Source organism: Salmo salar, chromosome 15, assembly GCF_965601325.2.
Source record: "Salmo salar chromosome 15, fSalSal1, whole genome shotgun sequence".
Taxonomy (NCBI): domain Eukaryota; kingdom Metazoa; phylum Chordata; class Actinopteri; order Salmoniformes; family Salmonidae; genus Salmo; species Salmo salar.
The window spans coordinates 115,365,165-115,392,002 of NC_138305.1; the positions used below are offsets into that span (position 1 = coordinate 115,365,165).

The 26,838-nt window shown below is 45.3% G+C and overlaps 1 protein-coding gene across 1 annotated transcript in view; it reads right to left on the reverse strand.

The window, feature by feature from the left end:
• Nucleotides 1-26,838, reverse strand: part of lad1 (ladinin) — a 100,748-nt gene that overhangs the window by 67,178 nt on the left and 6,732 nt on the right. The window contains exons 4-6 of the mRNA XM_082962321.1: nucleotides 19,540-19,598; nucleotides 19,175-19,307; nucleotides 18,891-18,977 (exon numbers count right to left, since the gene is read on the reverse strand). Coding sequence (XP_082818447.1) covers nucleotides 18,891-18,977; nucleotides 19,175-19,307; nucleotides 19,540-19,598 — 279 coding nt within the window. The remainder of the gene's footprint in view (nucleotides 1-18,890; nucleotides 18,978-19,174; nucleotides 19,308-19,539; nucleotides 19,599-26,838) is intronic.

Consider the following 26,838-nt stretch of genomic DNA (forward strand, 5'->3'; position numbering starts at 1 on the left):
CCCTACCCCCTACCATACAGGATGTGTACCTAGTGTTAACCCTAACCCCTACCATACAGGGTGTGTACCTAGTGTTAACTCTAACCCCTACCATACAGGATGTGTACCTAGTGTTAACTCTAACCCCTACCATACAGGGTGTGTACCTAGTGTTAACTATAACCCCTACCATACAGGGTGTGTACCTAGTGTTAACTCTAACCCCTACCATACAGGGTGTGTACCTAGTGTTAACTCTACCCCCTACCATACAGGATGTGTACCTAGTGTTAACTATAACCCCTACCATACAGGGTGTGTACCTAGTGTTAACTCTAACCCCTACCATACAGGGTGTGTACCTAGTGTTAACTCTAACCCTAACCCCTACCATACAGGGTGTGTACCTAGTGTTAACCCTAACCCCTACCATACAGGGTGTGTACCTAGTGTTAACTCTAACCCCTACCATACAGGATGTGTACCTAGTGTTAACCCTAACCCCTACCATACAGGGTGTGTACCTAGTGTTAACTATAACCCCTACCATACAGGATGTGTACCTAGTGTTAACTCTAACCCCTACCATACAGGATGTGTACCTAGTGTTAACTATAACCCCTACCATACAGGATGTGTACCTAGTGTTAACTCTAACCCTAACCCCTACCATACAGGGTGTGTACCTAGTGTTAACTCTAACCCCTACCATACAGGATGTGTACCTAGTGTTAACCCTAACCCCTACCATACAGGGTGTGTACCTAGTGTTAACTCTAACCCTAACCCCTACCATACAGGGTGTGTACCTAGTGTTAACTCTAACCCCTACCATACAGGGTGTGTACCTAGTGTTAACTATAACCCCTACCATACAGGATGTGTACCTAGTGTTAACTCTAACCCTAACCCCTACCATACAGGATGTGTACCTAGTGTTAACACTAACCCCTACCATACAGGGTGTGTACCTAGTGTTAACTCTAACCCCTACCATACAGGGTGTGTACCTAGTGTTAACTCTAACCCCTACCATACAGGATGTGTACCTAGTGTTAACTCTAACCCCTACCATACAGGGTGTGTACCTAGTGTTAACCCTAACCCCTACCATACAGGGTGTGTACCTAGTGTTAACTCTAACCCCTACCATACAGGATGTGTACCTAGTGTTAACCCTAACCCCTACCATACAGGGTGTGTACCTAGTGTTAACTCTACCCCTAACCCCTACCATACAGGGTGTGTACCTAGTGTTAACTCTACCCCTAACCCCTACCATACAGGGTGTGTACCTAGTGTTAACTCTACCCCTAACCCCTACCATACAGGGTGTGTACCTAGTGTTAACACTAACCCCTACCATACAGGGTGTGTACCTAGTGTTAACTCTACCCCTAACCCCTACCATACAGGATGTGTACCTAGTGTTAACTCTAACCCTAACCCCTACCATACAGGATGTGTACCTAGTGTTAACTCTAACCCCTACCATACAGGATGTGTACCTAGTGTTAACTATAACCCTAACCCCTACCATACAGGATGTGTACCTAGTGTTAACCCTAACCCCTACCATACAGGATGTGTACCTAGTGTTAACTCTAACCCTAACCCCTACCATACAGGATGTGTACCTAGTGTTTACTCTAACCCTAACCCCTACCATACAGGATGTGTACCTAGTGTTAACCCTAACCCCTACCATACAGGATGTGTACCTAGTGTTAACCCTAACCCCTACCATACAGGGTGTGTACCTAGTGTTAACTCTAACCCCTACCATACAGGATGTGTACCTAGTGTTAACTCTAACCCTAACCCCTACCATACAGGGTGTGTACCTAGTGTTAACACTAACCCTAACCCCTACCATACAGGGTGTGTACCAAGTGTTAACACTAACCCTAACCCCTACCATACAGGGTGTGTACCTAGTGTTAACTCTAACCCCTACCATACAGGGTGTGTACCTAGTGGTAACCCTAACCCTTACCATACAGGGTGTGTACCTAGTGTTAACTCTAACCCCTACCATACAGGGTGTGTACCTAGTGTTAACTATAACCCCTACCATACAGGGTGTGTACCTAGTGTTAACTCTAACCCCTACCATACAGGGTGTGTACCTAGTGTTAACTCTAACCCTAACCCCTACCATACAGGGTGTGTACCTAGTGTTAACCCTAACCCTACCCCCTACCATACAGGATGTGTACCTAGTGTTAACCCTAACCCCTACCATACAGGGTGTGTACCTAGTGTTAACTCTAACCCCTACCATACAGGATGTGTACCTAGTGTTAACTCTAACCCCTACCATACAGGGTGTGTACCTAGTGTTAACTATAACCCCTACCATACAGGGTGTGTACCTAGTGTTAACTCTAACCCCTACCATACAGGGTGTGTACCTAGTGTTAACTCTACCCCCTACCATACAGGATGTGTACCTAGTGTTAACTATAACCCCTACCATACAGGGTGTGTACCTAGTGTTAACTCTAACCCCTACCATACAGGGTGTGTACCTAGTGTTAACTCTAACCCTAACCCCTACCATACAGGGTGTGTACCTAGTGTTAACCCTAACCCCTACCATACAGGGTGTGTACCTAGTGTTAACTCTAACCCCTACCATACAGGATGTGTACCTAGTGTTAACCCTAACCCCTACCATACAGGGTGTGTACCTAGTGTTAACTATAACCCCTACCATACAGGATGTGTACCTAGTGTTAACTCTAACCCCTACCATACAGGATGTGTACCTAGTGTTAACTATAACCCCTACCATACAGGATGTGTACCTAGTGTTAACTCTAACCCTAACCCCTACCATACAGGGTGTGTACCTAGTGTTAACTCTAACCCCTACCATACAGGATGTGTACCTAGTGTTAACCCTAACCCCTACCATACAGGGTGTGTACCTAGTGTTAACTCTAACCCTAACCCCTACCATACAGGGTGTGTACCTAGTGTTAACTCTAACCCCTACCATACAGGGTGTGTACCTAGTGTTAACTATAACCCCTACCATACAGGATGTGTACCTAGTGTTAACTCTAACCCTAACCCCTACCATACAGGATGTGTACCTAGTGTTAACACTAACCCCTACCATACAGGGTGTGTACCTAGTGTTAACTCTAACCCCTACCATACAGGGTGTGTACCTAGTGTTAACTCTAACCCCTACCATACAGGATGTGTACCTAGTGTTAACTCTAACCCCTACCATACAGGGTGTGTACCTAGTGTTAACCCTAACCCCTACCATACAGGGTGTGTACCTAGTGTTAACTCTAACCCCTACCATACAGGGTGTGTACCTAGTGTTAACCCTAACCCCTACCATACAGGGTGTGTACCTAGTGTTAACTCTACCCCTAACCCCTACCATACAGGGTGTGTACCTAGTGTTAACTCTACCCCTAACCCCTACCATACAGGGTGTGTACCTAGTGTTAACTCTACCCCTAACCCCTACCATACAGGGTGTGTACCTAGTGTTAACACTAACCCCTACCATACAGGGTGTGTACCTAGTGTTAACTCTACCCCTAACCCCTACCATACAGGATGTGTACCTAGTGTTAACTCTAACCCTAACCCCTACCATACAGGATGTGTACCTAGTGTTAACTCTAACCCCTACCATACAGGATGTGTACCTAGTGTTAACTATAACCCTAACCCCTACCATACAGGATGTGTACCTAGTGTTAACCCTAACCCCTACCATACAGGATGTGTACCTAGTGTTAACTCTAACCCTAACCCCTACCATACAGGGTGTGTACCTAGTGTTTACTCTAACCCTAACCCCTACCATACAGGATGTGTACCTAGTGTTAACCCTAACCCCTACCATACAGGATGTGTACCTAGTGTTAACCCTAACCCCTACCATACAGGGTGTGTACCTAGTGTTAACTCTAACCCCTACCATACAGGATGTGTACCTAGTGTTAACTCTAACCCTAACCCCTACCATACAGGGTGTGTACCTAGTGTTAACACTAACCCTAACCCCTACCATACAGGGTGTGTACCAAGTGTTAACACTAACCCTAACCCCTACCATACAGGGTGTGTACCTAGTGTTAACTCTAACCCCTACCATACAGGATGTGTACCTAGTGTTAACTCTAACCCCTACCATACAGGGTGTGTACCTAGTGTTAACTCTAACCCCTACCATACAGGATGTGTACCTAGTGTTAACCCTAACCCCTACCATACAGGGTGTGTACCTAGTGTTAACTCTAACCCCTACCATACAGGGTGTGTACCTAGTGTTAACTCTAACCCTAACCCCTACCATACAGGGTGTGTACCTAGTGTTAACTATAACCCCTACCATACAGGGTGTGTACCTAGTGTTAACTCTAACCCCTACCATACAGGATGTGTACCTAGTGTTAACTCTAACCCCTACCATACAGGGTGTGTACCTAGTGTTAACTATAACCCCTACCATACAGGGTGTGTACCTAGTGTTAACCCTAACCCCTACCATACAGGGTGTGTACCTAGTGGTAACCCTAACCCCTACCATACAGGGTGTGTACCTAGTGTTAACCCTAACCCCTACCATACAGGGTGTGTACCTAGTGGTAACCCTAACCCCTACCATACAGGGTGTGTACCTAGTGGTAACCCTAACCCCTACCATACAGGGTGTGTACCTAGTGTTAACTCTAACCCCTACCATACAGGATGTGTACCTAGTGTTAACTATAACCCCTACCATACAGGGTGTGTACCTAGTGGTAACCCTAACCCCTACCATACAGGGTGTGTACCTAGTGTTAACCCTAACCCCTACCATACAGGGTGTGTACCTAGTGGTAACCCTAACCCTTACCATACAGGGTGTGTACCTAGTGTTAACTCTAACCCCTACCATACAGGGTGTGTACCTAGTGTTAACTATAACCCCTACCATACAGGGTGTGTACCTAGTGTTAACTCTAACCCCTACCATACAGGGTGTGTACCTAGTGTTAACTCTAACCCTAACCCCTACCATACAGGGTGTGTACCTAGTGTTAACCCTAACCCTACCCCCTACCATACAGGATGTGTACCTAGTGTTAACCCTAACCCCTACCATACAGGGTGTGTACCTAGTGTTAACTCTAACCCCTACCATACAGGATGTGTACCTAGTGTTAACTCTAACCCCTACCATACAGGGTGTGTACCTAGTGTTAACTATAACCCCTACCATACAGGGTGTGTACCTAGTGTTAACTCTAACCCCTACCATACAGGGTGTGTACCTAGTGTTAACTCTAACCCCCTACCATACAGGATGTGTACCTAGTGTTAACTATAACCCCTACCATACAGGGTGTGTACCTAGTGTTAACTCTAACCCCTACCATACAGGGTGTGTACCTAGTGTTAACTCTAACCCTAACCCCTACCATACAGGGTGTGTACCTAGTGTTAACCCTAACCCCTACCATACAGGGTGTGTACCTAGTGTTAACTCTAACCCCTACCATACAGGATGTGTACCTAGTGTTAACCCTAACCCCTACCATACAGGGTGTGTACCTAGTGTTAACTATAACCCCTACCATACAGGATGTGTACCTAGTGTTAACTCTAACCCCTACCATACAGGATGTGTACCTAGTGTTAACTATAACCCCTACCATACAGGATGTGTACCTAGTGTTAACTCTAACCCTAACCCCTACCATACAGGGTGTGTACCTAGTGTTAACCCTAACCCCTACCATACAGGGTGTGTACCTAGTGTTAACTCTAACCCCTACCATACAGGATGTGTACCTAGTGTTAACCCTAACCCCTACCATACAGGGTGTGTACCTAGTGTTAACTCTAACCCCTACCATACAGGATGTGTACCTAGTGTTAACCCTAACCCCTACCATACAGGGTGTGTACCTAGTGTTAACTCTAACCCCTACCATACAGGATGTGTACCTAGTGTTAACTCTAACCCCTACCATACAGGATGTGTACCTAGTGTTAACTCTAACCCCTACCATACAGGGTCTGTAACTAGTGTTAACACTAACCCCTACCATACAGGATGTGTACCTAGTGTTAACCCTAACCCCTACCATACAGGATGTGTACCTAGTGTTAACCCTAACCCCTACCATACAGGGTGTGTACCTAGTGTTAACTCTAACCCCTACCATACAGGGTGTGTACCTAGTGTTAACCCTAACCCCTACCATACAGGGTGTGTACCTAGTGTTAACTATAACCCCTACCATACAGGGTGTGTACCTAGTGTTAACTCTAACCCCTACCATACAGGGTGTGTACCTAGTGTTAACTCTAACCCTAACCCCTACCATACAGGATGTGTACCTAGTGTTAACTCTAACCCCTACCATACAGGATGTGTACCTAGTGTTAACCCTAACCCCTACCATACAGGGTGTGTACCTAGTGTTAACTATAACCCCTACCATACAGGATGTGTACCTAGTGTTAACTCTAACCCCTACCATACAGGGTGTGTACCTAGTGGTAACCCTAACCCCTACCATACAGGATGTGTACCTAGTGTTAACTCTAACCCCTACCATACAGGATGTGTACCTAGTGTTAACCCTAACCCCTACCATACAGGGTGTGTACCTAGTGTTAACTCTAACCCCTACCATACAGGATGTGTACCTAGTGTTACCCCTAACCCCTACCATACAGGGTGTGTACCTAGTGTTAACTCTAACCCCTACCATACAGGTGTGTACCTAGTGTTAACCTCTAACCCCTACCATACAGGGTGTGTACCTAGTGTACTCTACCCCTAACCCCTACCATACAGGGTGTGTACCTGGTGTTAACACTAACCCCTACCATACAGGATGTGTACCTAGTGTTAACTCTAACCCTAACCCCTACCATACAGGGTGTGTACCTAGTGTTAACTCTACCCCTAACCCCTACCATACAGGGTGTGTACCTAGTGTTAACACTAACCCCTACCATACAGGGTGTGTACCTAGTGTTAACTCTACCCCTAACCCCTACCATACAGGATGTGTACCTAGTGTTAACTCTACCCCTAACCCCTACCATACAGGATGTGTACCTAGTGTTAACTCTAACCCTAACCCCTACCATACAGGATGTGTACCTAGTGTTAACTCTAACCCTAACCCCTACCATACAGGATGTGTACCTAGTGTTAACCCTAACCCCTACCATACAGGATGTGTACCTAGTGTTAACCCTAACCCCTACCATACAGGGTGTGTACCTAGTGTTAACTCTAACCCCTACCATACAGGATGTGTACCTAGTGTTAACTCTAACCCTAACCCCTACCATACAGGGTGTGTACCTAGTGTTAACTCTAACCCCTACCATACAGGATGTGTACCTAGTGTTAACTCTAACCCTACCCCCTACCATACAGGATGTGTACCTAGTGTTAACTCTAACCCCTACCATACAGGGTGTGTACCTAGTGTTAACTCTAACCCCTACCATACAGGATGTGTACCTAGTGTTAACCCTAACCCCTACCATACAGGGTGTGTACCTAGTGTTAACTCTAACCCTAACCCCTACCATACAGGGTGTGTACCTAGTGTTAACTCTAACCCCTACCATACAGGGTGTGTACCTAGTGTTAACTATAACCCCTACCATACAGGATGTGTACCTAGTGTTAACTCTAACCCTAACCCCTACCATACAGGATGTGTACCTAGTGTTAACACTAACCCCTACCATACAGGGTGTGTACCTAGTGTTAACTCTAACCCCTACCATACAGGGTGTGTACCTAGTGTTAACTCTAACCCCTACCATACAGGATGTGTACCTAGTGTTAACTCTAACCCCTACCATACAGGGTGTGTACCTAGTGTTAACCCTAACCCCTACCATACAGGGTGTGTACCTAGTGTTAACTCTAACCCCTACCATACAGGATGTGTACCTAGTGTTAACTCTACCCCTAACCCCTACCATACAGGGTGTGTACCTAGTGTTAACTCTACCCCTAACCCCTACCATACAGGGTGTGTACCTAGTGTTAACTCTACCCCTAACCCCTACCATACAGGGTGTGTACCTAGTGTTAACACTAACCCCTACCATACAGGGTGTGTACCTAGTGTTAACTCTACCCCTAACCCCTACCATACAGGATGTGTACCTAGTGTTAACTCTAACCCTAACCCCTACCATACAGGATGTGTACCTAGTGTTAACTCTAACCCCTACCATACAGGATGTGTACCTAGTGTTAACTATAACCCTAACCCCTACCATACAGGATGTGTACCTAGTGTTAACCCTAACCCCTACCATACAGGATGTGTACCTAGTGTTAACTCTAACCCTAACCCCTACCATACAGGATGTGTACCTAGTGTTTACTCTAACCCTAACCCCTACCATACAGGATGTGTACCTAGTGTTAACCCTAACCCCTACCATACAGGATGTGTACCTAGTGTTAACCCTAACCCCTACCATACAGGGTGTGTACCTAGTGTTAACTCTAACCCCTACCATACAGGATGTGTACCTAGTGTTAACTCTAACCCTAACCCCTACCATACAGGGTGTGTACCTAGTGTTAACACTAACCCTAACCCCTACCATACAGGGTGTGTACCAAGTGTTAACACTAACCCTAACCCCTACCATACAGGGTGTGTACCTAGTGTTAACCCTAACCCCTACCATACAGGATGTGTACCTAGTGTTAACCCTAACCCCTACCATACAGGATGTGTACCTAGTGTTTACTCTAACCCTAACCCCTACCATACAGGGTGTGTACCTAGTGTTAACTCTAACCCTAACCCCTACCATACAGGATGTGTACCTAGTGTTAACCCTAACCCCTACCATACAGGGTGTGTACCTAGTGTTAACCCTACCCCCTACCATACAGGGTGTGTACCTAGTGTTAACTCTAACCCCTACCATACAGGATGTGTACCTAGTGTTAACTCTAACCCTAACCCCTACCATACAGGGTGTGTACCTAGTGTTAACTCTAACCCCTACCATACAGGATGTGTACCTAGTGTTAACTCTAACCCTAACCCCTACCATACAGGGTGTGTACCTAGTGTTAACTCTAACCCCTACCATACAGGATGTGTACCTAGTGTTAACCCTAACCCCTACCATACAGGGTGTGTACCTAGTGTTAACTCTAACCCTAACCCCTACCATACAGGATGTGTACCTAGTGTTAACCCTAACCCCTACCATACAGGGTGTGTACCTAGTGTTAACCCTAACCCCTACCATACAGGGTGTGTACCTAGTGTTAACTCTAACCCTAACCCCTACCATACAGGATGTGTACCTAGTGTTAACCCTAACCCCTACCATACAGGGTGTGTACCTAGTGTTAACCCTAACCCCTACCATACAGGATGTGTACCTAGTGTTAACTCTAACCCCTACCATACAGGGTGTGTACCTAGTGTTAACCCTAACCCCTACCATACAGGGTGTGTACCTAGTGTTAACTCTAACCCTAACCCCTACCATACAGGGTGTGTACCTAGTGTTAACTCTAACCCTAACCCCTACCATACAGGGTGTGTACCTAGTGTTAACTCTAACCCCTACCATACAGGATGTGTACATAGTGTTAACTCTAACCCCTACCATACAGGATGTGTACCTAGTGTTAACCCTAACCCCTACCATACAGGGTGTGTACCTAGTGTTAACCCTAACCCCTACCATACAGGGTGTGTACCTAGTGTTAACTCTAACCCCTACCATACAGGATGTGTACATAGTGTTAACTCTAACCCTAACCCCTACCATACAGGATGTGTACCTAGTGTTAACTCTAACCCTAACCCCTACCATACAGGATGTGTACCTAGTGTTAACTCTAACCCCTACCATACAGGATGTGTACCTAGTGTTAACTCTAACCCCTACCATACAGGATGTGTACCTAGTGTTAACTCTAACCCCTACCATACAGGGTGTGTACCTAGTGTTAACTCTAACCCTAACCCCTACCATACAGGATGTGTACCTAGTGTTAACCCTAACCCTAACCCCTACCATACAGGATGTGTACCTAGTGTTAACCCTAACCCCTACCATACAGGGTGTGTACCTAGTGTTAACTCTAACCCCTACCATACAGGGTGTGTACCTAGTGTTAACTCTAACCCCTACCATACAGGATGTGTACCTAGTGTTAACTATAACCCCTACCATACAGGGTGTGTACCTAGTGTTAACTCTAACCCTAACCCCTACCATACAGGATGTGTACCTAGTGTTAACCCTAACCCCTACCATACAGGGTGTGTACCTAGTGTTAACTCTAACCCCTACCATACAGGGTGTGTACCTAGTGTTAACTCTAACCCTAACCCCTACCATACAGGATGTGTACCTAGTGTTAACTCTAACCCCTACCATACAGGGTGTGTACCTAGTGTTAACTCTAACCCCTACCATACAGGATGTGTACCTAGTGTTAACTCTAACCCCTACCATACAGGGTGTGTACCTAGTGTTAACTCTAACCCCTACCATACAGGGTGTGTACCTAGTGTTAACCCTAACCCCTACCATACAGGGTGTGTACCTAGTGTTAACTCTAACCCTAACCCCTACCATACAGGATGTGTACCTAGTGTTAACTCTAACCCTAACCCCTACCATACAGGATGTGTACCTAGTGTTAACTCTAACCCCTACCATACAGGATGTGTACCTAGTGTTAACTCTAACCCCTACCATACAGGGTGTGTACCTAGTGTTAACTCTAACCCCTACCATACAGGGTGTGTACCTAGTGTTAACTCTAACCCCTACCATACAGGATGTGTACCTAGTGTTAACCCTAACCCCTACCATACAGGGTGTGTACCTAGTGTTAACTCTAACCCTAACCCCTACCATACAGGATGTGTACCTAGTGTTAACTCTAACCCCTACCATACAGGGTGTGTACCTAGTGTTAACTCTAACCCTAACCCCTACCATACAGGATGTGTACCTAGTGTTAACTCTAACCCCTACCATACAGGATGTGTACCTAGTGTTAACCCTAACCCTAACCCCTACCATACAGGGTGTGTACCTAGTGTTAACTCCTAACCCCTACCATACAGGGTGTGTACCTAGTGTTAACTCTAACCCCTACCATACAGGGTGTGTACCTAGTGTTAACTCTAACCCCTACCATACAGGATGTGTACCTAGTGTTAACTCTAACCCCTACCATACAGGGTGTGTACCTAGTGTTAACCCTAACCCCTACCATACAGGGTGTGTACCTAGTGTTAACCCTAACCCTAACCCCTACCATACAGGATGTGTACCTAGTGTTAACTCTAACCCCTACCATACAGGATGTGTACCTAGTGTTAACCCTAACCCCTACCATACAGGGTGTGTACCTAGTGTTAACTCCTAACCCCTACCATACAGGGTGTGTACCTAGTGTTAACCCTAACCCCTACCATACAGGGTGTGTACCTAGTGTTAACTCTAACCCTAACCCCTACCATACAGGGTGTGTACCTAGTGTTAACTCTAACCCTAACCCCTACCATACAGGGTGTGTACCTAGTGTTAACTCTAACCCCTACCATACAGGGTGTGTACCTAGTGTTAACCCTAACCCCTACCATACAGGGTGTGTACCTAGTGTTAACCCTAACCCCTACCATACAGGGTGTGTACCTAGTGTTAACCTCTAACCCCTACCATACAGGATGTGTACCTAGTGTTAACTCTAACCCCTACCATACAGGGTGTGTACCTAGTGTTAACCCTAACCCCTACCATACAGGGTGTGTACCTAGTGTTAACCTAACCCTAACCCCTACCATACAGGGTGTGTACCTAGTGTTAACTCTAACCCCTACCATACAGGATGTGTACCTAGTGTTAACCTCTAACCCCTACCATACAGGGTGTGTACCTAGTGTTAACTCTAACCCCTACCATACAGGGTGTGTACCTAGTGTTAACTCCTAACCCCTACCATACAGGGTGTGTACCTAGTGTTAACCCTAACCCCTACCATACAGGGTGTGTACCTAGTGTTAACTATAACCCCTACCATACAGGATGTGTACCTAGTGTTAACTCTAACCCCTACCATACAGGATGTGTACCTAGTGTTAACTCCTAACCCCTACCATACAGGGTGTGTACCTAGTGTTAACTCCTAACCCCTACCATACAGGGTGTGTACCTAGTGTTAACTCCTAACCCCTACCATACAGGGTGTGTACCTAGTGTTAACTCTAACCCCTACCATACAGGGTGTGTACCTAGTGTTAACCCTAACCCCTACCATACAGGGTGTGTACCTAGTGTTAACTCTAACCCCTACCATACAGGGTGTGTACCTAGTGTTAACCCTATACCCCTACCATACAGGGTGTGTACCTAGTGTTTCTAACCCTAACCCCTACCATACAGGGTGTTGTGTATCCTAGTGTTAACCTCTAACCCCTACCATACAGGGTGTGTACCTAGTGTTAACTCTAACCCTAACCCCTACCATACAGGGTGTGTACCTAGTGGTAACCCTAACCCCTACCATACAGGGTGTGTACCTAGTGTTAACTCTAACCCCTACCATACAGGGTGTGTACCTAGTGTTAACCCTAACCCCTACCATACAGGATGTGTACCTAGTGTTAACTCTAACTCTAACCCCTACCATACAGGGTGTGTACCTAGTGTTAACCCTAACCCCTACCATACAGGGTGTGTACCTAGTGTTAACCCTAACCCTAACCCCTACCATACAGGGTGTGTACCTAGTGTTAACCCTAACCCCTACCATACAGGATGTGTACCTAGTGTTAACTCTAACCCCTACCATACAGGGTGTGTACCTAGTGTTAACCCTAACCCCTACCATACAGGAGTGTGTACCTAGTGTTAACTCTAACCCTAACCCCTACCATACAGGGTGTGTACCTAGGTGTTAACTCTAACCCTAACCCCTACCATACAGGGTGTGTACCTAGTGTTAACTATAACCCTAACCCCTACCATACAGGGTGTGTACCTAGTGTTAACTCTAACCCCTACCATACAGGGTGTGTACCTAGTGTTAACCCTAACCCCTACCAATACAGGGTGTGTACCTAGTGTTAACCCTAACCCCTACCATACAGGGTGTGTACCTAGTGTTAACCTCTAACCCCTACCATACAGGGTGTGTACCTAGTGTTAACTCTAACCCCTACCATACAGGATGTGTACCTAGTGTTAACCCTAACCCCTACCATACAGGGTGTGTACCTAGTGTTAACTCTAACCCTAACCCCTACCATACAGGATGTGTACCTAGTGTTAACCCTATACCCCTACCATACAGGGTGTGTACCTAGTGTTAACTCTAACCCTAACCCCTACCATACAGGGTGATGTGTATCCTAGTGTTAACCTCTAACCCCTACCATACAGGATGTGTACCTAGTGTTAACCCTAACCCTAACCCCTACCATACAGGGTGTGTACCTAGTGGTAACCCTAACCCCTACCATACAGGGTGTGTACCTAGTGTTAACTCTAACCCCTACCATACAGGGTGTGTACCTAGTGTTAACTCTAACCCTAACCCCTACCATACAGGATGTGTACCTAGTGTTAACTCTAACCCCTACCATACAGGGTGTGTACCTAGTGTTAACCCTAACCCCCACCATACAGGATGTGTACCTAGTGTTAACCCTAACCCTAACCCCTACCATACAGGGTGTGTACCTAGTGGTAACCCTAACCCCTACCATACAGGGTGTGTACCTAGTGTTAACTCTAACCCCTACCATACAGGGTGTGTACCTAGTGTTAACTCTAACCCCTACCATACAGGATGTGTACCTAGTGTTAACTCTAACCCCTACCATACAGGGTGTGTACCTAGTGTTAACCCTAACCCCTACCATACAGGGTGTGTACCTAGTGTTAACCCTAACCCTAACCCCTACCATACAGGGTGTGTACCTAGTGTTAACTCTAACCCCTACCATACAGGATGTGTACCTAGTGTTAACCCTAACCCCTACCATACAGGGTGTGTACCTAGTGTTAACCCTAACCCCTACCATACAGGGTGTGTACCTAGTGTTAACCCTAACCCCTACCATACAGGGTGTGTACCTAGTGTTAACTCTAACCCCTACCATACAGGGTGTGTACCTAGTGTTAACTATAACCCCTACCATACAGGGTGTGTACCTAGTGTTAACTCTAACCCCTACCATACAGGGTGTGTACCTAGTGTTAACCCTAACCCCTACCATACAGGGTGTGTACCTAGTGTTAACCCTAACCCCTACCATACAGGGTGTGTACCTAGTGTTAACCCTAACCCCTACCATACAGGATGTGTACCTAGTGTTAACTCTAACCCTAACCCCTACCATACAGGGTGTGTACCTAGTGTTAACCTACTAACCCCTACCATACAGGATGTGTACCTAGTGTTAACTATAACCCCTAAAATACAGGATGTGTACCTAGTGTTAACTATAACCCCTACCATACAGGATGTGTACCTAGTGTTAACTCTAACCCTAACCCCTACCATACAGGGTGTGTACCTAGTGTTAACTCTAACCCTAACCCCTACCATACAGGGTGTGTACCTAGTGTTAACTATAACCCTAACCCCTACCATACAGGATGTGTACCTAGTGTTAACTCTAACCCCTACCATACAGGGTGTGTACCTAGTGTTAACCCTAACCCCTACCATACAGGATGTGTACCTAGTGTTAACTCTAACCCCTACCATACAGGATGTGTACCTAGTGTTAACCCTAACCCTAACCCCTACCATACAGGGTGTGTACCTAGTGTTAACTCATAACCCCTACCATACAGGATGTGTACCTAGTGTTAACCCTAACCCCTACCATACAGGATGTGTACCTAGTGTTAACTCTAACCCCTACCATACAGGGTGTGTACCTAGTGTTAACTATAACCCCTACCATACAGGGTGTGTACCTAGTGTTAACCTATAACCCCTACCATACAGGATGTGTACCTAGTGTTAACTCTAACCCCTAGTATTGACACGGCTGGATAAAAAACATACCCGATTTAATCTGGTTACCACTCCTACCCAGTAACTAGAATATGCATATACTTATTACATATGGATAGAAAACACCCTAAATTTTCTAAAACTGTTTGAATGGTGTCTGTGAGTATAACAGAACTCAAATGGCAGGTCAAAACCTGAGAGATTCCTTTACAGGAAGTGGCCTGTCTGACCATTTCTTGAACTTCTTTTCCATCTCTATCATTTACTAAGGATCTCTGCTCTAACGTGACACTTCCCACGTCGTCCATAGGCGCTCAGAGCCCGGGAAAAAACAGAATGTCGTCATTCCAGCCCCAGGCTGAAACACATTATCGCCTTTCTCAAGTGGCCGATCAAGGGACACTGGCTTATGCGCGTGACCCCGACCGCCCCCGCCTTTGGGATTTTTTCCTCCGTTTGCCGAAAAGGAGATTCCCTGTTGGAATATTATTGCTTTTCTACGAGAAAAATGTCGTAAAAATTGATTTTAAACAGCGGTTGACATGCTTCGAAGTACGGTAATGGAATACTTAGAATTTTATTGTCACGAATTGCGCCATGCGCGCGACACTTCTTTACTATTTCGGATAGTGTCTGGAACGCACGAACAAAACGCCGCTATTCGGATATAACGATGGATTATTTTGGACCAAACCAACATTTGTTATTGAAGTAGCAGTCCTGGGTGTGTATTCTGACGAAGACAACAAAAGGTAATCAAACTTTTATAATAGTAAATATGATTATGGTGAGTGCTAAACTTGCCGGGTGTCTAAATAGCGAGCCCGTGATGCCTGGGCTATGTACTTAGAATATTGCAAAATGTGCTTTCACCAAAAAGCTATTTTAAAATCTGACATATCGAGTGCATAGAGGAGGTCTGTATCTATAATTCGTAAAATAATTGTTATGCTTTTTGTGAACGTTTATCGTGAGTAATTTAGTAAAATGTTAGCGAATTCCCCGGAAGTTTGCGGGGGGTATGCTAGTTCTGAACGTCACATGCTAATGTAAAAAGCTGGTTTTTGATATAAATATGAACTTGATTGAACAAAACATGCATGTATTGTATAACATAATGTCCTAGGGTTGTCATCTGATGAAGATCATCAAAGGTGAGTGCTGCATTTAGCTGTCTTCTGGGTTTTGGTGACATTATATGCTGGCTTGAAAAATGGGTGTCTGATTATTTCTGGCTTGGTACTCTGCTGACATAATCTAATGTTTTGCTTTCGTTGTAAAGCCTTTTTGAAATCGGACAGTGTGGTTAGATTAACGAGAGTCTTGTCTTTAAATGGCTGTAAAATAGTCATATGTTTGAGAAATTGAAGTAATAGGATTTTTAAGGTTTTGAAAATCGCGCCACAGGATAGCAGTGGCTGTTACGTAGGTGGGACGAATTCGTCCCGCCTAGCCTAGAGAGGTTAACAAGAAATTTGTGGAGTGGCGGAAAAACAAGTTTTAATGACTCCAACCTAAGTACATGTAAACTTCCGACTTCAACTGTATATACTAGGCGGTGTCAGAGGAAAGACCAAAAAATTGTCAAAGACTCCAGTCACCCAAGTCATAGACTGTTCTCTCTGCTACCGCATGACAAGCGGTACCAGAGCGCCTAGTCCATGACCAAAAGGCTCCTTAACAGCTTCTACCTCCAAGCCATAAGACTACCTAACAATGAATCAAATGGCTACCCGGACTATTTATGAACTGCATTGTTGGTTAAGGGCTTGTAAGTCAACATTTCACGGTAAGGTCTACACCTGTTGTATTCGGCACATTTATTTATTTTAAACTCCCTCTACCTCGACAGTTCTAAACTCCCTCTACCTCGACAGTTCTAAACTCCCTCTACCTCGACAGTTCTAAACTCCCTCTACCTCGACAGTTCTAAACTCCCTCTACCTCGACAGTTCTAAACTCCCTGGACAGTTCTAAACTCCCTCGACAGTTCTAAACTCCCTCGACAGTTCTAAACTCCCTGGACAGTTCTAAACTCCCTCGACAGTTCTAAACTCCCTCGACAGTTCTAAACTCCCTCGACAGTTCTAAACTCCCTCTACCTCGACAGTTCTAAACTCCCTCTACCTCGACAGTTCTAAACTCCCTCTACCTCGACAGTTCTAAACTCCCTCGACAGTTCTAAACTCCCTCGACAGTTCTAAACTCCCTCGACAGTTCTAAACTCCCTCGACAGTTCTAAACTCCCTCGACAGTTCTAAACTCCCTCGACAGTTCTAAACTCCCTCTACCTCGACAGTTCTAAACTCCCTCTACCTCGACAGTTCTAAACTCCCTCTACCTCGACAGTTCTAAACTCCCTCTACCTCGACAGTTCTAAACTCCCTCTACCTCGACAGTTCTAAACTCCCTCGACAGTTCTAAACTCCCTGTACAGTTCTAAACTCCCTGTACAGTTCTAAACTCCCTGTACAGTTCTAAACTCCCTCTACAGTTCTAAACTCCCTCTACAGTTCTAAACTCCCTCTACAGTTCTAAACTCCCTCTACAGTTCTAAACTCCCTCTACAGTTCTAAACTCCCTGGACAGTTCTAAACTCCCTGTACAGTTCTAAACTCCCTCTACAGTTCTAAACTCCCTCTACAGTTCTAAACTCCCTCTACAGTTCTAAACTCCCTCTACAGTTCTAAACTCCCTGGACAGTTCTAAACTCCCTCGACAGTTCTAAACTCCCTGGACAGTTCTAAACTCCCTGTACAGTTCTAAACTCCCTCTACAGTTCTAAACTCCCTCTACAGTTCTAAACTCCCTCTACAGTTCTAAACTCCCTGTACAGTTCTAAACTCCCTGGACAGTTCTAAACTCCCTCTACAGTTCTAAACTCCCTCTACAGTTCTAAACTCCCTCTACAGTTCTAAACTCCCTCTACAGTTCTAAACTCCCTCTACAGTTCTAAACTCCCTCTAACTCTACTCGTGTTACATCTGCCCCTGCCACACCCTACTTCACATCCTGTGTCTCCCTAACCTGCCGCCACTCCCCCGGTGCTCTCTCCCTCTCTGTGTGGGTGCTTTTGATTGTGTGAGTGTAGATAGGTGTGCTGAGGCAGAGCAGATCCCCACCAGCTGCAACCTGTTCCATAATCAAGAACTCTACAAATACTCAGCCCTGCCACTTCCACGCTGCCAGATCGTAATCTCTGCTCAGTCAGTCTACGTTTCAAGCTGTTTGTTCCTGCATAGAACTTGTTATCCTGTTGTGCCTGTTTTCACTAGCCTGACGCTGCTTTTCCCTCCCCTACAGTTCCGCCCGCTCTGCCTCTGGTCCCTGTCCCCAGTCTCATCAGTCCTGCTTCCGTGCCCTGGACCCCCGCTCTACGGCTTCCTTGGAATCCGCTCCAGACCTGCTTACCCTGCCCTCGCTCCCCTTGCCTCAGCCTCAGTCCCTGGTTCCCTGCTACCTGCCCGAGCCTCCCCTGCACCCCATCTTCCCACCGTTGTTCAATAAATACCTTAGTCACCTTATCCCTGCCTCCTCGTCTGAGTCTGCACTTGGGTTCACCTGCTCCGCCCCGTATAACAACTCTACAGTTCTAAACCCCCACTAACTCTACAGTCCTTAATTCCCTCCAACTCTACAGTTCTTAATTCACTCCAACTCTACAGTTCTTAATTCACTCCAACTCTACAGTTCTTAATTCACTCCAACTCTACAGTTCTTAATTCACTCCAACTCTACAGTTCTTAATTCACTCCAACTCTACAGTTCTTAATTCACTCCAACTCTACAGTTTAAAGTCAAATTCTGACCAACAGAACAACATACCAGTGTTTAAAACCCTATTTTCGAGCCACAGGTGTTTAGAGCATGTGTTAGTTACCCTGAAGGAGACGGTCCTAGAGCTCTGTCTGGCGAAGGCTGGTCTGGCCGTCTGCTCCAAACTAACTGAGGATCCATCCACACTGCCCTAAACACAGACACACACAGACAATGGACAGACAATGGACAGACAATGGACAGGTTATACCATCAACACAGTGTATAAAGCTGTCTTTTAGAGTACAGTCTAAAGTCTTATTGGTTTTAACACTAGAGGGTGCTCTTGCACAGTTACAGAGACTGTATGTCTGTGAGTAGTGGCAAAAGTCCAACTGTGTGTATTACCTCTGTGTGTCCGTAGTGGGTGGGGCTCTGAGCTCCTCTAGCGGGGGACAGCGGCGTTGTGGGAGAAAGGGGGCTCATGGGACTTGTATGCCCGCTGGGGGAGGGACTCTTATCAAAGGAGATGGACAGAGAACTAAAGAAAGGGATAACAGGAAGTTAGAGAACTAGAGGAAGTTAGAGAACTACTGGAAGAGATAACAGGAAGTTTGAGAACTACAGGAAGAGAGAGAAGGAAGTTTGAGAACTACAGGAAGCGATAACAGGATGTTATAGAACCACAGGAAGAGATAACAGGATGTTATAGAACCACAGGAAGAGATAACAGGAAGTTAGAGAACTAATTTATCTAGGGGCCGTTTTCTTACCTGACAAACTTGAAGGGAAGTTTGGAGTCTGGGCCTGGGTCCTGAGAACCATTCTGCTGCTGTTACAACACATAATATATAGACAGTTACCATGGGAACTAATCTGCTGCTGTTACAACACACAACATATAGCCATTTACCATAGGAACCATTCTGTTGCTATTACAAGACATACCATGTAGACAGTTACCATGGGAACCATTCTGCTGCTATTACAAGACATACCATGTAGACAGTTACCATGGGAACCATTCTGATGCTGTTACAACACAACATATAGACAGTTAACATAGGAACAATAGCAACCCCTAATACTAGCCTATTCAACCTCTCATGTTGTCTGAGATCCCCAAAGATTGGAAAACTGCCGCGGTCATCCCCCTCTTCAAAGGGGGAGACACTTTAGACCCAAACTGTTATAGACCTATATCCATCCTGCCCTGCCTTTCTGAAAGCCAAGCTAACAAACAGATCACCGGCCATTTCAAATCTCACTGTACCTTCTCCACTATGCAATCTGGTTTCTGAGCTGGTCATGGGTGCACCTCAGCCACGCTCAAGGTCCTAAACGATATCATAACCACCATCGATAAAAGACAGTACTGTGCAGCCGTCTTCATCGACCTGGCCTAGGCTTTCGACTCTGTCAATCACCGCATTCTTATCGGCAGACTCAATAGCCTTGGCTTCTCAAATGATTGCCTCGCCTGGTTCACCAACTACTTCTCTGATAGAGTTCAGTGTGTCAAATCGGAGGGCCTATTGTCTGGACCTCTGGCAGTGTCTATGGGGGTGCCACAGGGTTCAATTCTCAGGCCAACTCTTTTCTCTGTATATATCAATGATGTTGCTCTTGCTGCTGGTGATTCTCTGATCAACTTCTACGCAGACGACACCATTCTGTATACTTCTGGCCCTTCTTTGGACACTGTGTTAACTAACCTCCAAACAAGCTTCAATGCCATACAACACTCCTTCCGTGGCCTCCAATTGCTCTTAAATGCGTATAAAACTAAGTGCATGCTCTTCAACCGATCGCTACCTGCACCTGCCCGCCCGACTAGCATCACTACTCTGGACGGTTCTGATGTAGAATATGTGGACAACTACAAATACCTAGGTATCTGTTTAGACTGTAAACTCTCCTTCCAGACTCACAGCATCTCCAATCCAAAATTACAAAATAGCCTCCAACACTCTACTCAGCAAACTGGATGTAGTCTTTCACAGTGCCATCTGTTTTGTCACCAAAGCCCCATATACTACCCACCACTGCGACTTGCATGCTCTCGTCGCCAAACCCACTGGCTCCAGGTCATCTATAAGTCTATGGTAGGTAAAGCCCCGCCTTATCTCAGCTCACTGGTCACCATAGCAACACCCACCCATAGCACGTGCTCCAGCAGGTATGTATCATTGGTCACCTCCAAAGCCAACACTTCCTTTGGCCGCCTTTCCTTACATTTCTCTGCTGCCAATGACTGGAACAAATTGCAAAAATCTCTGAAGCTGGAGTCTTATATCTCCCTCTCTAACTTTAAGCATCAGCTGTCTGTCACGGCTGTTTAAAGGATCGGACCAAAGTGTAGAATGGTTGTAGTTCCACATATTTATTACTTCCGTGAAACGTTGCAATACACCAAATACTTGAAACAACAAAACTTCAAACCGTGACGCAGAGAGAAATAAACACTACTCAAAAATGAACAACCCACAAACACAAGTGGAAAAACCCCCTACTTAAATATGATATCCAATTAGAGACAATGAGAACCGGCTGCCTCTAATTGGAGATCATCTCAACAACCCCAACATAGAAATAGAAACCTAGAAAAACCACAGAAACAGATAACAAGAAAACCACCCAAAAACACCCCCCCGTCACGCCCTGACCTACTCTACTATAGAAAATGTCATCTTACAAGGGTCAGGATGTGACACCGTCAGAGTAGCTTACCGATCACTGTACCTGTACACAGCCAATCTGTAAATAGCCCACCCAACTACCTCATCCCCATATTGTTACTTATTCTCTTGCTCTTTTGCACCCCAGTATCTCTACTTGCACACCATCATCTGCACATCTATCACTCCAGTGTTAATGCTAAATTGTAATTATTTCACCTCTAGGGCCTATTTATTGCCTTACCTCCCTAATCTTCTACATTTGCACACACTGTACACAGATTTTTCTATTGTGTTATTGACTGTACGTTTGTTTATGTGTAACTCTGTTGTTTTTGTCGCACTGCTTTGCTTTATGTTGGCCAGGTCGCAGTTGTAAATGAGAACTTGTTCTCAACTGGCCTACCTGGTTAAATAAAGGTGAAATAAAAAATAAAGTCAATCGAGTTTGTTCAAGTAAAAGATCCAGAGAAAGATGGTGAATCAAACCTTGAACGAGCGAGAGCACTATCAGTGACGGAGGAGACGAGTGAGGGGCAAACTGTTCCTGATGGCGACGCCTTAGCTAGCAGCGAAGCTAATCCCAGCAGTTCAGCATCACCACCGGCACCTCCACTAGCTAGTAGGCCTACTCGTCGTTTTGAGGATTTCAAAGTGTTGGAAAATGACATGCTGTTGGTTTCCTCTCCTTTCACCTTCAATGTGGATAACGCTCCCACTGACCTGCAACTTGAGCTTATCGATCTTCAATCTGATGCAGCGATTAGAGAACTATTCAAAACAATGTCACTGACGAGGTTCTATGCATCTCTCGATGAAGAAAACTTTCCAAAGATTAGGAATCATGCTCAGAAGATGTTTGTACTGTTTGGGTCAACCTATGTATGTGAACAGACATTTTCAGTGATGAAATATAACAAGTCAAGGCACAGATCATCCCTTACTGACTCTCACCTCTCAGCAATCCTGCGCATAGCGACGTTAGAAACTATACCTGACTTCACTGCTCTATTCAATGCCCATCAGAGACTTCACTCCTCACACTGATTGAGTAGTTTAAATGTAATGTTGAGCTCTCTTTTTCTTGTGTTTTTGTGCAGAACCCGTTAACAAGAGTTCTGTCCGTGGTGCTGAATGCACAGTGTACTTTTCCCTAGATCTTCATAATGAAAATACCTACCAAAAGGAGAACATGGATGTGGTTTATTTCTCTACATGTTAAAACAGTAAAATAAGTAGCATATCTGGCCGTGATTTACAGTAGATATATCTGTCAACACAGTCATACACATGATGTATAATCCTGTAATATGATTCTGGCCCACGATGGAAAAAATATAATCTAATATGGCCCTCCATGGAAAATAATTGCCCAGGCCTGTTTTAGTTAGTAACTTACATTAACTGATCCACTTAGTCTCTTACAGTGACTGTATTCCTACAGAACAGCCGTTATGAAGGCATTATCAAGCAAAACAATACAAACAAAGTAAAAGCTCTTTGAGGATAAGTTCATTTTGCTGAACAGAGGGTACGGGTGAGGTTAAAGAAGAGAGCCTCTGAGTTCTCAACCAACAGGATCAAATCAAACCACACCCAGTTAGTCTGGAACAATGAGACCTCGCAGTGTTCTACACTGTCTAACCTCTCAGGACTCATGCTGTGTGAGTGTGTGTGTGTGGACATGGGTTAGTCTGTACGCGTGTGCGAGGCTGAAAGTGTTCCCCAGGGGGTAAGGGGAAAGGTCCCGTCTGTTAATGTAGTAGCTTATTAACAAATGGTAGGGGTAAGAGTTAACACTAGTTACAGACCCTGTATGGTAGGGGTTAGGGTTAGAGTTAACACTAGGTACACACCCTGTATGGTAGGGGTTAGGGTTAACACTAGGTACACATCCTGTATGGTAGGGGTTAGGGTTAGAGTTAACACTAGGTACACACCCTGTATGGTAGGGGTTATAGTTAACACTAGGTACACACCCTGTATGGTAGGGGTTAGGGTTAACACTAGGTACACACCCTGTATGGTAGGGGTTAGAGTTAACACTAGGTACACATCCTGTATGGTAGGGGTTATAGTTAACACTAGGTACACATCCTGTATGGTAGGGGTTAAATTTAACACTAGGTACACACCCTGTATGGTAGGGGTTAGGGTTAGAGTTAACACTAGGTACACACCCTGTATGGTAGGGGTTAGGGTTAGAGTTAACACTAGGTACACACCCTGTATGGTAGGGGTTAGGGTTAGAGTTAACACTAGGTACACACCCTGTATGGTAGGGGTTAGGGTTAACACTAGGTACACATCCTGTATGGTAGGGGTTAGGGTTAGAGTTAACACTAGGTACACACCCTGTATGGTAGGGGTTAGGGTTAACACTAGGTACACATCCTGTATGGTAGGGGTTAGAGTTAACACTAGGTACACATCCTGTATGGTAGGGGTTAGAGTAAACACTAGGTACACACCCTGTATGGTAGGGGTTAGAGTTAACACTAGGTACACACCCTGTATGGTAGGGGTTAGGGTTAACACTAGGTACACATCCTGTATGGTAGGGGTTAGAGTTAACACTAGGTACACATCCTGTATGGTAGGGGTTAGAGTTAACACTAGGTACACACCCTGTATGGTAGGGGTTAGGGTTAACACTAGGTACACATCCTGTATGGTAGGGGTTAGGGTTAGAGTTAACACTAGGTACACATCCTGTATGGTAGGGGATAGGGTTAACACTAGGTACACACCCTGTATGGTAGGGGTTAGAGTTAACACTAGGTACACATCCTGTATGGTAGGGGTTAGGGTTAACACTAGGTACACATCCTGTATGGTAGGGGTTATAGTTAACACTAGGTACACATCCTGTATGGTAGGGGTTAGAGTTAACACTAGGTACACATCCTGTATGGTAGGGGTTAGGGTTAACACTAGGTACACATCCTGTATGGTAGGGGTTAGAGTTAACACTAGGTACACACCCTGTATGGTAGGGGTTAGGGTTAGAGTTAACACTAGGTACACACCCTGTATGGTAGGGGTTAGGGTTAACACTAGGTACACATCCTGTATGGTAGGGGTTATAGTTAACACTAGGTACACACCCTGTATGGTAGGGGTTAGAGTTAACACTAGGTACACACCCTGTATGGTAGGGGTTAGGGTTAACACTAGGTACACACCCTGTATGGTAGGGGTTAGAGTTAACACTAGGTACACACCCTGTATGGTAGGGGTTAGAGTTAACACTAGGTACACACCCTGTATGGTAGGGGTTAGAGTTAACACTAGGTACACACCCTGTATGGTAGGGGTTAGGGTTAACACTAGGTACACACCCTGTATGGTAGGGGTTAGAGTTAACACTAGGTACACATCCTGTATGGTAGGGGTTAGGGTTAGAGTTAACACTAGGTACACATCCTGTATGGTAGGGGTTAGGGTTAACACTAGGTACACACCCTGTATGGTAGGGGTTAGGGTTAACACTAGGTACACATCCTGTATGGTAGGGATTAGGGTTAGGGTTAACACTAGGTACACACCCTGTATTGTAGGGGTTATAGTTAACACTAGGTACACATCCTGTATGGTAGGGGTTACAGTTAACACTAGGTACACACCCTGTATGGTAGGGGTTAGGGTTAGAGTTAACACTAGGTACACACCCTGTATGGTAGGGGTTAGGGTTAGAGTTAACACTAGGTACACACCCTGTATGGTAGGGGTTAGGGTTAACACTAGGTACACATCCTGTATGGTAGGGGTTAGGGTTATAGTTAACACTAGGTACACACCCTGTATGGTAGGGGTTAGGGTTAACACTAGGTACACATCCTGTATGGTAGGGGTTAGGGTTAACACTAGGTACACACCCTGTATGGTAGGGGTTAGAGTTAACACTAGGTACACACCCTGTATGGTAGGGGTTAGGGTTAACACTAGGTACACATCCTGTATGGTAGGGGTTAGAGTTAACACTAGGTACACACCCTGTATGGTAGGGGTTATAGTTAACACTAGGTACACATCCTGTATGGTAGGGGTTACAGTTAACACTAGGTACACACCCTGTATGGTAGGGGTTAGGGTTAGAGTTAACACTAGGTACACACCCTGTATGGTAGGGGTTAGGGTTAGAGTTAACACTAGGTACACACCCTGTATGGTAGGGGTTAGAGTTAACACTAGGTACACACCCTGTATGGTAGGGGTTAGGGTTAACACTAGGTACACACCCTGTATGGTAGGGGTTAGAGTTAACACTAGGTACACATCTTAACACTAGGTACACACCCTGTATGGTAGGGGTTAGGGTTAGAGTTAACACTAGGTACACATCCTGTATGGTAGGGGTTATAGTTAACACTAGGTACACACCCTGTATGGTAGGGGTTATAGTTAACACTAGGTACACATCCTGTATGGTAGGGGTTAGAGTTACCACTAGGTACACATCCTGTATGGTAGGGGTTAGAGTTAACACTAGGTACACATCCTGTATGGTAGGGGTTAGGGTTAACACTAGGTACACACCCTGTATGGTAGGGGTTAGGGTTAGAGTTAACACTAGGTACACATCCTGTATGGTAGGGGTTATAGTTAACAATAGGTACACACCCTGTATGGTAGGGGTTAGAGTTAACACTAGGTACACACCCTGTATGGTAGGGGTTAGGGTTACCACAAGGTACACACTCTGTATGGTAGGGGTTAGGGTTAACACTAGGTACACATCCTGTATGGTAGGGGTTATAGTTAACACTAGGTACACACCCTGTATGGTAGGGGTTAGAGTTAACACTAGGTACACACCCTGTATGGTAGGGGTTAGGGTTAACACTAGGTACACACCCTGTATGGTAGGGGTTAGAGTTAACACTAGGTACACATCTTAACACTAGGTACACACCCTGTATGGTAGGGGTTAGGGTTAGAGTTAACACTAGGTACACACCCTGTATGGTAGGGGTTAGAGTTAACACTAGGTACACATCCTGTATGGTAGGGGTTATAGTTAACACTAGGTACACATCCTGTATGGTAGGGTTATAGTTAACACTAGGTACACATCCTGTATGGTAGGGGTTAGAGTTAACACTAGGTACACATCCTGTATGGTAGGGGTTAGAGTTAACACTAGGTACACACCCTGTATGGTAGGGGTTAGAGTTAACACTAGGTACACATCCTGTATGGTAGGGGTTATAGTTAACACTAGGTACACACCCTGTATGGTAGGGGTTATAGTTAACACTAGGTACACATCCTGTATGGTAGGGGTTATAGTTAACACTAGGTACACATCCTGTATGGTAGGGGTTAGGGTTAACACTAGGTACACATCCTGTATGGTAGGGGTTAGAGTTAACACTAGGTACACATCCTGTA